A 15180-nucleotide genomic window follows, 5' to 3' on the forward strand; every position below is an offset into this window, starting at 1 on the left:
AGGCCTCATTTGTAAGAGAAAGTTGACACCTCTTTGAGAGGTTCAAGAAGAGGGGTTATCCCACAGCCCCCCTAAAAAGAGCCTATAATAGAGCCAAAACTACAAATAGAGAAAATCTACTTAAAACAACTCCAACTAAAAAGAATGAGATTATTAGATGTATAGGAACTTTTGATGGTTATAATAAAGAAATATATCGCATATTGGAAAGACATTGGCACATTATCCAGACAGATAGAGATCTAAAATCAGTCCTCACTGTGAACCCCAGTGTAACATATAGGAGAGGCCCAAACCTGAAAGACCAACTAGTGGCACAGTCACCTAAAGGAGAAATAAACAGAAAATACCTTTTTGAGAGAAAAATATTGTGGTTCAGCACCCTGTGGAGATTGCTCCTTCTGTAAATATATCCCCCGAATTAAAAAATTTATGAATCCTGATGACAGGAAAGAATATGAGATCAGACAACTGATCACATGTAAAACACAAGGGGTGATATATATAGCGTCCTGCCCATGTCCCAAGCTATATGTGGGTAAGACCACACAGGAATTGAGATGCTGTATCAGGCCATCTAATTGAGATGGGCAAGGATACCTCGATCGCGAGACACATTAAATATGTACATGATAATAAAATATCAGTCTTGTGATTTTGGGCTATTGAGAAGTTAAGTTTAGGCCCTAGAGGAGGCAACCTAGATAAGAAGCTCCTACAGTGTGAAGCACGTTGGATTCAAAGGCTTTAAAGGGTTTCTACCACCACATTTTGACCTAATTAGCTGTCAGACACTAGCTATCTGCTAGTGTCTGCTGTACCTAACCATGCTATTGTAATTCCTTTCTCTGCAGCGGTTACCCTAAAAACGTAGTTTTATTGGTATGCAAATGAGCCTCTAGGTGCTATGGGGGCGTCTTTTCAGCACCTAGAGGCTCCGTCCACTCACCATTTCTGCCGCCCAGCGCGCTCCAGCCCGCCCCTCTACTCTAGATTGACAGCCTACTTCTCTCCATCTCGGCCGAATTCTCGCGCCTGCGCCGTGTGCTTCTGTATTCGACGCAGGCGCAGTGACTGTCTCCCTGCATCAGCATCTTCACTGCGCCTGCGCTGATTACGGCGGTCAAAATGTGGTGGTAGAAACCCTTTAACACCAGGAGTCCAAATGGCTTAAATGAAGGGTTCTCCTTCACAGCGTTCATATGAAGGGTACCAGGGAGAGGATTCTTCCCGGCTCTATCTACTGGGATTATAGTCTAATTGATAATGTTTCTCCCTATCTTTAAAGAAATTATAAAAAATACTACTAGTAAAAAAGTAGCAAAAACTAGAACGCTGAGAAATAATAGGGCAATAATATCCATATCTTGTGTTTGAAGATGAATAGTAGAGATATAATTAATGACAGTAATAATAGGGACAGCTAAAGAAAGTTCCAATACACACGTAAAAATTATAAGTCCATGCACTTGCGCAATACAATGCGTGTATGCAAAAACTTTTTAAGTCCCAGTGCATGCGCTGTTGATGCTCTATCCTCTGAAATATAGTTAGTCACTGCATTTGCGCATTCAGATAATGCCACGCATTTGCACAATGTCACACATATATATAAAAACCTCTCTAAGTTTTAGTGCATGCGCTGGGAAAGCTCTATCTCCTTAAATGTAGCTGGAGCCTCCACATATGCGCACCTAAGCAGTTTTAGATCCTGAAATTTCTGAGTTCTAGCGCATGCGCTTTTAGTATTTGGAACTAGGATTAATTCTAAGTTCCCAACACATGTGCACTAACTATGCAGATGGGGATAGTGAACTTCCCAAATTCCAGCGCATGTGCTATGAATCTTTGCAGCCTAGAATATGGTTAAAGTTCTCGCGTCTGCGTATTGGCACAAGTAGAGATCCTGAATCTCTTAGAACTTTCTAACGCTTGCACCTTTGACATTTTGGAACTTGGATTATCTCTATGAGTGGGGATCCTGAACTTTCTAAGTCTTAGCGCATGCGCGTCTAATAGTTGGAACTTTGAATAATTCAAAGTTTCTAATGCGTGCGCGCAACTAGCCTCTGGATTGGTTTAGAATATCAACACCGTGATCTTAGATATGGATATTATTGGCCCTAAAAGATGTCTGCTAACGCGAAATGGGAACACTCATAGGCTACTGATTGTTAAGATCCGCCCTATGGGTATATAGGACTTCTCATAGCAAACACTCGTGTTAGTTGTGGCTCCATTTCCCCTGAAGACGCCGCTTTTAGCGGTGAAACATGTCGGGGGAGCTGCGTCTTTAATGTGTTTTTAAGATTATGGTAGGGAACTTAACTAAGCATTAGCGCAGCGATCTGCAGACGCTGCGTGCACATGCTCGTATGATAGGGGCAGCATAGACAATTGGTTTGAGGTGTTAGCAGCAATCGACTGGGGAGACAGTAAAATCCTAGAAAGGAGAATAATCCTAAGTAGCAAAGAGCATTCCCCTACGGTTGATCAGCTAATAGAGTGTAGTCTAGTTTACAGAGTGTTTGTTTGGTGCCAGATGACACTGCAGACATTATAAAAACAACAATTATACAGACTACTAACATACTACCTCCAGGTGGATATGAAAACAATATCCCCCTGATTCCACTACATCAAGTGATAGTAACGTTACACACCTGAGCCCCTACCAAATTATCCCTCCATATGTATTTTTAAATCCTTTCTTTTTGGGTTTTGGTTTTTGGTTTTGAAAATAAGAAATAAAAGTTATGTTTTAAATAAAAGACCAGAAACAGGAATTTATAGTCTCAGAGTATAGGGGGGCAGTGATATTGACCATTTTTGTAATATACTTTAATTACTGAAATCATACATTTCTATTAGAAAAATAGCTCTAAAGTAGCCCATTTTGAGACTTGGCAATGCTCTTCTGTCTTCCTTTACATAACACAGTCAGTGTTAGCAAGTCTCCACTGTTATGTAAACAGAAGACAGAAGATTGTTGCTAAGGCCTAAATGGGCCACTTTAGAGCTATTTTTCTAATAGAAATAGATACGATTTTAGTAATTAAAGTATATTACAAAAATTGTTAGTATCACTGCCCCTACACATTATAAAAACAAAAATAGAATGGCAGTTACAAAAAAATGCTTTTCAATGGAAAAAATTGCAAAAAAGAAATCTCTTCCACATATTTGGTATCGCCGTGTCTGTAATGAATAAAAAGTGATCAAAAAGTGTTATGTACCCCAAATTGATACCAATAAAAACTAAGAGGTGTCCGTCAAACCCTCACACAAGTCCATAGAAATAAAAATAAAAAAAGTTACGGGTCTTGGGATGCGGAGATGCAAAAATATAAAAACAGGGGTTTTATTGTGCAAAAGTAGTAAAATGGTATCAATGTAATGTTATCATGTTATTTATGCTGAAAAATGAATGTTGCAAAATGTATAATTTATAATATAAAAAACTCAGTGGCACCATTGCTGTTTTTTTCTATCACCCTCCCAGAAAGAGTCAATATAAGTTAATCAGTAAGTTTTCCTAAAACAAGCCCTCTTATGTCTACATGGACGGAAAATAAAATGGTTATAGCTCTTCAAAGATGGTGATGAAAACATTTTAAAAAATCGCTTGATCAGTAAGGCCTCTTTCACACTTTCGTTGTCCGGATCCGTCGTGTACTCCATTTACCGGAGGTGCCCGCCGGATCCGTAACACCGCAAGTGAACTGAAAGCATTTGAAGACTGATCCATCTTCAAAATGCGTTCAGTGTTACTATGGCAGCCAGGACACTATTAAAGTCCTGGTTGCCATAGTAGTAGTGGGGAGCGGGGGAGCAGTATACTAACCGTCCGTGCGGCTCCCGGGGCGCTCCAGAATGACGTCAGAGCGCCCCATGCGCATGGATGACGTGATCCATGCGATCACGTCATCCATGCGCGTGGGGCGCCCTGACGTCACTCTGAAGCGTCCCGGGAGCCGCACGGACGGTAAGTATACTGCTCCCCCGCTCCCCACTACACTTTACCATGGCAAACAGGACTTTAGCGTCCTGGCAGCCATGGTAACCATTCAGAAAAAGCTAAACGTCGGATCCGGTAATGCGCCGAAACAACGTTTAGCTTAAGGCTGGATTAATGCCTTTCAATGGGCATTAATTCCGGATCCGGCCTTGCGGCAAGTGTTCAGGATTTTTGACCGGAGCAAAAAGCGCAGCATGCTGCGGTATTTTCTCCGGCCAAAAAACGTTCCGGAACTGAAGACATCCTGATGCATCCTGAACGGATTTCTCTCCATTCAGAATGCATGGGGATAATCCTGATCAGGATTCTTCCGGCATAGAGCCCCGACGACGGAACTCTATGCCGGAACAGAACAACGCAAGTGTGAAAGAGCCCTAAGGCTCAATACAGGCTGGTCACTAAGGGGTTAAAGGTAATGTATTGTCCCAAAAATGAAGACTTTCCAGCATGCACTCTATATTGAACAGCTCCAGATCTCAGCTTGCACTAGAGCTGTTCAATACAGATTTTAGGAAATTGACTTTGTCAGATGAAGTAAGTGACCCAGCATTTTGCTAAGGGTATCAGTCACCAGTTTATGGCACCCTTTAAATTAGTCATATTTTTCTGATTTTTCATTGAAAAAAAAAATGAAATCTTGTAGTTTTTATACTTGCAACAGAGCCTCAAAATGGACTGACACAACCTATTCTGTAGAGATAACTGTTGAGAAGTAACCACATTATTATTAGAGGAGGGAATACAATATTACCTATCATTTGGGTAAACTGTATTACCTATATATATCAGGCAGCGGGCACAGCTCACCTCTTGAACAGTAACCAGGTGATAAAACATGTCTAGAGAACTCTCCTATAAAAGTCAATGAGTCATCTTCAGACACCAGTTTTGTAGGTCCATATGGTTGCTGTAATGCATACCTCTGAACTGCTGTTAGAGCAGAGCAGCAACTCAGGCAAAAAGATGGCGGTCCTCCTAATCGTATACAGAAAATGCACTCCTCAACATTGAAATTGAAACACCAAGAAGGTCAAACCATAAGGTTATGGAAATGGAGAAAGGAGCTGGTGTCGCAAAGATATGCAAATGATCAAATTTTCAAGCGCCTAGCTCCAATTGGTGGCATGTGGGAGTGACATAAAAGCCAGATTGAAAGCTGAGAAGTACAGAATCCTTTAACTGAGAGAGCTTGGTTTATCACTTTAGCAGATCACTACATGTCTAGGCTGAGATCTAAGAACTGTTCAACATTGCGTGTCCCATTGGCTGGAAGAACAATGATGAAGTGGAATGATAGCAAGAGGTTCACAGAGGCGAACCTCTGCATGGATGGATCATCTGATTAGAACAATGGCACATAGTGATCCATTCTGTACAAGTGAAATGGGATGTTGCATCCCAAGCCTGGGGAGGGGGGGGGGGGGGGGTAGGAAAGAAGGGAGGCAAAAAGTGTTTGCATAAACAAGCTGATTGGAAGGCATTTTCACAACATTGGTCTACAAGCCAGAAGTCCAGCTACAAGTGTTCCACTGACCTTACGGCACCGCTCCCAAAGGATATAATGGTGTACAGCAAGATGGCAGTGGAGGCCTATCCTCTTTAGTGAAGAGCCCTGCTTTTGTCTTGGACACAATGATTGCCAGAGATTGATTTGGAGACCAGGGAACGTCACACTGGTCCCTGAATTATGGTGTGGGGTGTCATAACGTATGGAAGCTAGTCTTTATCTCAGCATTACAGCACTGATGAAAAGATGAGTGAAATGCGTTGAGGTTCTTGGGTCCACATTACCGCTTAGTATGTCCAAGCCTGGTCAGTAGTTTGTAATTTGAATATAGCATATGCACTTTATTAAGAGGTTATATACTATAGCTGACATTTCCTAGCCTGTATTCCCTTATTGTGTACTCACTTATCATTTAGTTCTCATAATTGTTGCATATTATTATTATTATTATTATTATTATAATATGTATTTCATAGTATTTATAGTTTTTATTCAATTATACAGATTTTTTTGCACAGATCTATAGCTAAATCTGAGCATAGAATATAATAGTTCCGGGATATTTTAATAATCATGGCATAGGACATAATTTTTTTATTATAGTGGACTATAGTAAATATAGTATTGCGGAATTAAATTTTATTAGTGTGTAATCATATTAACTTTATTAATAAAATTACATTTTAAATTAAATATTTGGTCGATATTTTTAACTACGGATGTGTTTTAGGTGCTTTTTTTTTTTTTTTTTTGCTTTTTTCTTCACACTGACCACTAGACTTCATGTTCTTTGAGAGCAGGAACATGGGCCATAGACACGGTGATCAGGAGACGACCTCATTGACTTCTATAGGAGAGTTTTCTAGGCATGCTCTGTGACCTATGCAGAGGTCAAGAGTAGATAATCTGTGATATCACCTGTTGTGAATGGTGGATCATTTGTTATCTGTACAAAGGTGTCATTGTAATACTCCCTGTGATGTTAATGAGATGACTGCTGAAACGTTACCTGTACAGAACAGGGCATCTCAACACATTTTAGGACACGTGTTCAATGAGAAAATTTCAGGTAATTTTTTTAAAAATATATGATGACATGGAAAATTGTAACAAAAGTCACAAAACATTCTAAAAAAAGTTTAACATAAAAACGTGATTTTAAACAGTAGGTTATATTCAGATCACACATTCCCTCACTCAGTGTCATTTGTTAGACAGCAATTTTATTCATGAACACTGCACAATGGGCAACTGCAAAATCCAACTTACATGATCAGTTTTTTTTCCAGTGTGTTTCTTTGTGTGTAGCTAGACAGATATACATTAAAATATATACGGTATTATTTTTTTTTCAACACTCTGCCTTCTTTCACTTCAGGTATGAATCTGCCTCATTGCTTTTTATATATGGGCTCTACATTGTAATGCTGTGCTTTGACATTAAAATTAATCAGTATATGGTTAAGAAGTTTAGTCCTTGCTGTACATGTATTGCTGAAGTTCTGGAAGAAAACCATGACCAACAGCCCTTACTTGGATGGAAAGAAGAGAGTATACGGGTCGTTCGTCAGCGCTCCCGATCTGATAGTGGCATCTTTCAAGAAGATTCAGATTATTCTCAGCTATCCATAAGCATGCATGGACTTAATGAAATTTCAGATGGTCAGTAATGGTTTTAAAATAAATTATTTTATTTCCTATTAGAGACTGTGGGAAAGCCATCCAAAAGTGATTCGCTTATTTCAGAAGATCAAATCAGTGAGCTTTGACCACCACTGATTTGCAGCTGTAGCGGTTCATAATGCCCCTGACCCACTTTGGCCCTCCTCAGAAATTATGTTCCTTGGAAGTGCTTGACACAGCATTCTTCCAGTGCTATTGTTTCAAATGACCCTTTGTTTAGAATATTGTCATTTTCAGGTATGCCTCTAAGCTGAGCCAAGGGGGTTTGAACGCTCTATGGTTTTTACTAATGAACTGTACCAATTTTTTTTTATCTCTTATTGCATATTGGATAAAAAGCAAAAATTTGTTATGTAATTTTTTTTATGTATTGTGGGTATTCGCTTTTGTAGACAGGGTATGCGGATGCAGTACAGAGGCAAATTACCAGTTCTTAAATTAAACTTTCCGTGTTTATTCACACATAAGGCAAAAACAAAACGTCACTTTGCAGGTGTTAGTTCATACACAATGGAAAGTCCACATTGCAAAAATCACCTTGTTGGCAGTTCTGTCTCCAGCAGTCCATAGCAGGCTTTTAGGGGGCCTGGGTCTCAGCCCTCCAGCACGGCACAAGCCTCAGATCCCAGCACACACACACTTTGCTGCTGAGCCCAGCTGTCTTTTAAGGACAGCTAGGTGCTGTCAAAACCCGTACCGGCACTTAAAATCCAGTCCGGTGTTTGACCCCACCTGGCTGCAAATCAGCCCAGCAGCACACGCTGGGAGGAAAATACCAGTTTTCCCAGACCATACCCTTCACTGTTTCACAGTATATGGACATACAGGTCTATAAGGCTAAGTTTGCCTCCTATCTTTGTCCTACTTACTCCACTAAGGGTACTTTCACACTGGCATTATTCTTTTCCGGTATTGAAATCCGGTAAAGGGTCTCAGTACCGTAAAAAAAAACTAATCAGTTTTGTCCTAATGCATTCTGAATGGAAAGCAATCCGTTAAGTATGCATCAGGATGTCTTCAGTTCCGTCCCTGGTACGGTACTTGACCAGACAAAATACTGCAGCTTGCTGCGGTATTTTTTCCGGCCAAAATCCCGGAACACTACCGCACTTGCTGGATCTGGCATTAATTTCCATAGAGATGTATTAACGCCAGATCCAGTACCAAGTGTTCCGGAAATTGCCGCGTTGCCGGATCCGGTTTTCCGGTCTGCATATGCGCCGGGACATAAGAGGAGCTATTTTTGCTTTTGATCTTTGAAAAAATTCAAATACCGGATCCGTTATTCCGGATGAGACTGATCCGGAAAAAACATATTTCCGTTTGCATACGGTTTGCCGTATCTGCCTGCCAGATCGAAACAACGCTAGTGTGAAAGTACTAGAAAAGTGATAAAGGATCTAGTGTTGTTATCTTTGATTACTGCCGCCTGTATGCAGACAGCACTTATAGACACATGGTGAGAAATAAAATGAGAAATTTACAGATATTGAAAAAAAAAAAAATATATATATATATATATATATATATATAAAGGCAGACTGGGCCTCTCTGTCTTTCTAACGCCATACAAATTTGTGACTTTTTTCTTTTTAAGGATTATGATGTTTTAAATGCTATTTTTTATTATTATTTCTTCTTCTTTTATATCAGACCCTCCAAGCGTGTTCACAGTGCCCGAGGATGACTTCAAAAGAGTTCTCTGGGTTCTATCACTGCCCATCATTACATTGCTCTACTTGACTGTACCTGACTGCAGAAGAAGGTGGTGGAAGAAATGGTTCATTTTGACCTTTGTTATGTCGGCAGTTTGGATCTCTGGAGTAACCTACATTTTGGTTTGGATGGTGATAATAGTAGGTAAGTGAATTTTTGCATGTATTTTATTTGTAGGGTTTAGTTTACAACACAAATGGTAAAAATGTAGGTTTGGGATCATGATACAAGGTGCCAGACATCCGCATCTCCTATTTAGGTCAGGTCCACAAGGCATTCTCTATTTTTGTTTCCATTTTTATGGTAGGGTTATACAAACCTTGTCATTTCAACCTCAGAGGTCTATATCCTGGAAGTCCCTTCACTGATCTAAAGAAAAATATGGCGCTGGTAAGATGTAAGTTTCTACTAAGGTATACATTTCTTATCCTTTTCATCTAGGCTGACCTAATACTGAGTGTGGTCACTTGGGCTCTCGGCACAGTGACCGTGTAGTTACTTTAGGAAGCTGTGTAGAAAACCTCTCGGTTACTTTTTTGCCACATGACTAGAAGGGACAGATTCTTCCTTTTATTTGTTTCTCCTGAGTACGACTAAGGTGTCTGTAGAAATTCAGCATGCCTGTGACATTTACATGTGACAAAAATGACCTCTGTCTTCCCATTGGAATACAAGATTGAGAAGCAGAGCAGAGCATATTCCTTCCTGTCAGAATAGATAGCAATTCTTATTTTAGCCTACGATCACAGCAGACGTACATCAGAGGATACTGCAGTCTGTTTGAGTATTCTGGTAAGACACATGTGGCATATCAATTGTTTAGGGAAGGATTGAAACATAGAAATATTAATTTAAACTTGTGTTCCATAATCTCTGTCCGTACGTTAGCTGAAGTCTGTTTATGTTCCCTCCGGCCTCTTATGTGGATGAATATCATAATCAAACCGATGATTTGCCAGAAACCACATAGTTGAAATTCTTCAAGAGACCCATGTCTTTAGTTCTTCGCTGAGGAATTACTGTCACATGCCCTTACTTTGAAAAGGGGATAATTAAAAAGGCATTGTCACATGACTTGAAGTTGATATGGACAGACTCCCTAGGGATACAGTAAGATTATTATTCTGCTTACAGATCACATATACTCACAAGGAAGGTTTGTTTTAAGGAAATCATACAAGAAATTATATCTATTTTTGATGGGGTTGAAGGAGGTAGGGTTCTGTACATGTCAGCCCTAGGGGAGATGCTGAATTACTAAGACTGTAAGCACATTTACAGGAATCTATAGGTAGCTAGTTACACTTTACTGGGAGTAAGCTAGGAACACATCAAAGCACTTGAGAAAAGGTTTGTCTTTTATAGCGCCAAAGATTTCCGGAACTTCTAGCTCTCTTCTGGCACATGGAGTGTTATCTCTTTGCTTCTCTTTAGAGCTATCCTTTAATAGCCTATTGCTCATGTGCCTTTTACTTTAGGTTACTTCATACTTACTACACTTTTTTTCTACCAGAGAAAATGAAGATGCATTACGTAGGTGCTAGACATTTGCTCGCTAGGTGTCCAACACTGTCAGCTCTCATCACGTCTTTTTTAGTATTCACTTGTATTCCCCATAATTCTGTAGCATCTTTTTCTAACCTTGCATTATGCAGTTTTCCTGTCATTATCCTGCTGGAAATGTATGAATACATTGACAACTAGGTGTTACCATTTTGTCTCTACACACTCTGATACTGTCCAGTCGCTCCTGGAGAAATAACAGGAATAGCTCAAGACAAAGTTATGACAAAAGATGTAGCCGAATCGTTACCTCATGGAGATATAGCTATTCAATAAAACAGGCATGTCAGGAGAGCTAACAGCTGACCTCTCTGTTCCAAAGCAGTGGTCTGCCATGTCTAACTTTACAGCATGGGCTGCTGCAGAAAGGAAACATATGGACTGGTTATGTGTGAGACTTGCAGTTATATGCATGTCATACCTTACCTTATCCCTGTACCATCTTTTGGCTCTGTTCACATCTGCATTGGAGGTTCAGTTAAAATAATGCTGGAAAAAATGGTGCAGCATGCAGCACAATTATATTTGATAAAATGACGGACATATGCCTGAAATCCATTGCCATTACTTTAATTTGCTTATTCATATGACTGAACAGAAAAATGGAAATTTTGAATACAAATATGAACCTAGCATTAAAGGGCATCTGTCAGCAGATTTGTACCTCTGAAACAGGCTGACCTGTTACATGTGCACTTGGCAGCTGAAGACATCCGTGCTGGTCCCATGTTCATATGTGACCGCATTGCTGAGAAAAATTATGTCTTAATATATAAAAAGATCCTCTAGACAGTGATGGCTAACCTCCGGCACTCCAGCTGTGGTGAAACTACAACTCCCAGCATGCTCCATTAATTTCTGTGGAGTTCTGAGAACAGCCAAGCAAATGTGAATCTTGGGAGTTATAGTTTAACCTCAGCTGGAGTGCCGAAGGTTAGACATCACAGCCCTAGGAGCAACGGGGGTGTCTGCTGATAGATGCCCTTTAAAGTCACCAATCTGAATAGATTTAACAAATATTTGGGCACTTTGGGTGGACTTTAGACTCGCCAAAGCAGGAAAGTACTAAATGTTGGCATAACAATTATGTAATAAATTAAACCTATGCGATTCTTTCGTATCATTAATGCTTCCAGGTGAAACACTGAGCATTCCAGACACTGTTATGGGCCTTACTCTGCTAGCTGCAGGCACAAGTATACCAGACACTGTTGCAAGTGTGCTGGTGGCAAGAGAAGGTAAGTATCACTATTTTATTGGTCTGGCCATGCACACTGTACATATATTTGCTGGCAAACTGTTTTCTATCAATAAAAATCTACTTCATGGCATTTAAAGAGTACCTCTACATACAATCTCCTGCCCGATCTGATATTGAGCATGAAGATAAACTGCTGGATGCTACATTAGTAAGATGCCCAAAGAGTGCCTTGAAAGGTTCTTGAATTCGAATAGGACCCATGCACCATGCTTTCCGGCAGCTGTGCTACTCTCCATACACAATGCCAGATTAGGTGGAGAACATAAGTCGAGGCACTTTTTTGTATCTATCGTGCACGAGTTTCCATTTGGGTCTGACAAAAACAGCAGCTGTTCTGACTGAAGATTTATAATGTAAAAACTGGGTGGTAGTATTGCTGTTTTTTCCCATCTCTTTCCTAGAAAGAATGACTAAAAGTTAATAGGTAAGTTATGTGTACTGAAAATGGCACCATTAAAAACTACAACTTTTCCCGTAAAAAAACAAGCCCACAAACGCCTACATTGAGGGAAAAATGTAGCTATAGCTCTTACAAAACAAAAATGAAAAAAATCGCCAGATTATTAAGGCCCAAACAGGCTGGTCATTAAGGGGTTAAGGTTGTGTCTGACAAGATTGTTGTTGGTTTCCTGTGACAAGTAGCAGAATTGGGAAAACTGTTGTAGCCCAGGGTGAAGGACCAGTAGAAGATCAGCACAACTTTAGAGAAATATATACAGTGGGGGAAATAATTATTTGACCCCTCACTGATTTTGTAAGTTTGTCCAATGACAAAGAAATGAAAAGTCTCAGAACAGTATCATTTCAATGGTAGGTTTATTGTAACAGTGGCAGATAGCACATCAAAAGGAAAATCGAAAAAATAACTTTAAATAAAAGATAGCAACTGATTTGCATTTCATTGAGTGAAATAAGTATTTGAACCCTCTAACAAAAAAAGACTTAATACTTGGTGGAAAAACCCTTGTTTGCAAGCACAGAGGTCAAACGTTTCTTGTAATTGATGACCAAGTTTGCGCACATTTTAGGAGGAATGTTGGTCCACTCCTCTTTGCAGATCATCTCTAAATCCCTAAGGTTTCGAGGCTGTCTCTGTGCAACTCTGAGCTTGAGCTCCCTCCATAGGTTTTCGATTGGATTAAGGTCCGGAGACTGACTAGGCCACTCCATGACCTTAATGTGCTTCTTCTTGAGCCACTCCTTTGTTGCCTTTGCTGTATGTTTTGGGTCATTGTCGTGCTGGAACACCCATCCACGACCCATTTTCAGTTTCCTGGCAGAGGGAAGGAGGTTGTCGCTCAGGATTTCACGATACATGGCTCCGTCCATTTTCCCGTTTATGCGAATAAGTTGTCCTGTGCCCTTAGCAGAAAAACACCCCCAAAGCAAAATGTTTCCACCCCCATGCTTGACGGTGGGGACGGTGTTTTGGGGGTCATAGGCAGCATTTTTCTTCCTCCAAACACAGCGAGTTGAGTTAATGCCAAAGAGCTCTATTTTGGTCTCATCAGACCACAGCACCTTCTCCCAGTCACTCTCTGAATCATTCAGGTGTTCATTGGCAAACTTCAGACGGGCCTGCACATGTGCCTTCCTGAGCAGGGGGACCTTGCGAGCCCTGCAGGATTTTAATCCATTGCGGTGTAATGTGTTTCCAATGGTTTTCTTGGTGACTGTGGTCCCTGCTAATTTGAGGTCATTAACTAACTCCTCCCGTGTAGTTCTAGGATGCTTTTTCACCTTTCTCAGAACCATTGACACCCCACGAGGTGAGATCTTGCGTGGAGCCCCAGAGCGAGGTCGATTGATGGTCATTTTGTGCTCCTTCCATTTTCGAACAATCGCACCAACAGTTGTCACCTTCTCTCCCAGCTTCTTGCTAATGGTTTTGTAGCCCATTCCAGCCTTGTGCAGGTCTACAATTTTGTCTCTGACATCCTTGGACAGCTCTTTGGTCTTTCCCATGTTGGAGAGTTTGGAGTCTGCTTGATTGATTGATTCTGTGGACAGGTGTCTTTTATACAGGTGACTAGTTAAGACAGGTGTCCTTAATGAGGGTGACTAATTGAGTAGAAGTGTCTAACCACTCTGTGGGAGCCAGAACTCTTAATGGTTGGTAGGGGTTCAAATACTTATTTCACTCAATGAAATGCAAATCAGTTGCTATCTTTTATTTAAAGTTATTTTTTCGATTTTCCTTTTGATGTGCTATCTGCCACTGTTACAATAAACCTACCATTGAAATGATACTGTTCTGAGACTTTTCATTTCTTTGTCATTGGACAAACTTACAAAATCAGTGAGGGGTCAAATAATTATTTCCCCCACTGTAACTGGGTGGCAGGGGAGTGCTCTGCTCATAAATATGCAGACTTGAGACCTCTGATAGCCAGTAGTAGCCAAATGGTAGAGTATCGTTTGGGCTAATGTTTCCCGCTTGCTTCTATATAGGACAGCATATGTTTTTTCTTTTCTTGGCGACCTAAATTCTATGTGACTTGAAATAAGGAGGTTAAGTGTTGTCTTTTTGTTTTTCTAGGAAAGGGTGACATGGCCATGTCAAACATTGTGGGATCAAATGTATTCGACATGCTTTGTTTGGGACTTCCTTGGTTTATTAAGACTGTTTTCATAGACCGGTCATCACCAGTGGAAGTGAGCAGCACAGGACTAACCTATACTACCATCTCCCTATTGTTCTCAATCATCTTTATATTTGTGGCAATACATGTAAATGGATGGAAGCTGGACAAGAAGTTGGGAGTCATCTGCCTAATCATGTACCTTGTTTTTGCTACATTGTCCATTTTGTATGAACTAGGAATTATAGGAGGCATGCCTGTACGTTCCTGCGGAGACTAATAAATGTGACTTTTGACCATCTTATTTACTTCTCATCTTTGATTTGTTTAATTTCTGAGAAGAGAGAAAAACTGATCAACGTTAACTATTCTAGGAATGAAATTTGGCTTAATAAAATAAAAATCACTTACAAGTTGTTTAATAATATCACATTACATAATTAACCCCTTAACGCTATGTAATGTGCATGGAGCAGGCTAAGGAGCTGTTCCCGCTCCCCACATGGAGAGTGCCGGCCGAATCCTGGCTGCAGTAGCTGAGATCAGTGATAACTTTGATCCTCACCTGGTAACCATTCAGATGCTGTAGTCAATAGTGATCATGGCAACTGTGTGAATAAACTGACCATATCTAACCAGTCAGTTTATTTATACATATCCAGGAAGAATGAAAATGGAATGGTACAACACAGAGTGATGCGAAAAGATGCTCTAGAATTAGGTAATGGGAAATGCAAATAGTTAATAAAACAGGCATGTCGGGAAAGATCACTTGTCCTTTTTAAGAACTTGTGCACATGGTAGAACCCTGAGTGAATTGCTCCATAGAATAGACCTCTCTAGAGTCTGT

At 40.3% G+C, this 15180-nt stretch overlaps 1 protein-coding gene across 1 annotated transcript in view; it reads left to right on the forward strand.

The window, feature by feature from the left end:
* The window catches only part of SLC24A5 (solute carrier family 24 member 5), an 85395-nt gene extending 70783 nt beyond the window's left edge, over window positions 1–14612 (forward strand). Inside the window, exons 6-9 of the mRNA XM_040413994.1 lie at window positions 6904–7187; window positions 8862–9068; window positions 11624–11725; window positions 14288–14612. Of these exons, the coding sequence (XP_040269928.1) occupies window positions 6904–7187; window positions 8862–9068; window positions 11624–11725; window positions 14288–14610 (916 nt within the window). The 3' untranslated portion in view covers window positions 14611–14612. The remainder of the gene's footprint in view (window positions 1–6903; window positions 7188–8861; window positions 9069–11623; window positions 11726–14287) is intronic.
* Window positions 14613–15180: the final 568 nt, after the last annotated feature.

The sequence above is a fragment of the Bufo bufo genome, chromosome 1 (assembly GCF_905171765.1).
Source record: "Bufo bufo chromosome 1, aBufBuf1.1, whole genome shotgun sequence".
Classification (NCBI taxonomy): Eukaryota; Metazoa; Chordata; class Amphibia; order Anura; family Bufonidae; genus Bufo; species Bufo bufo.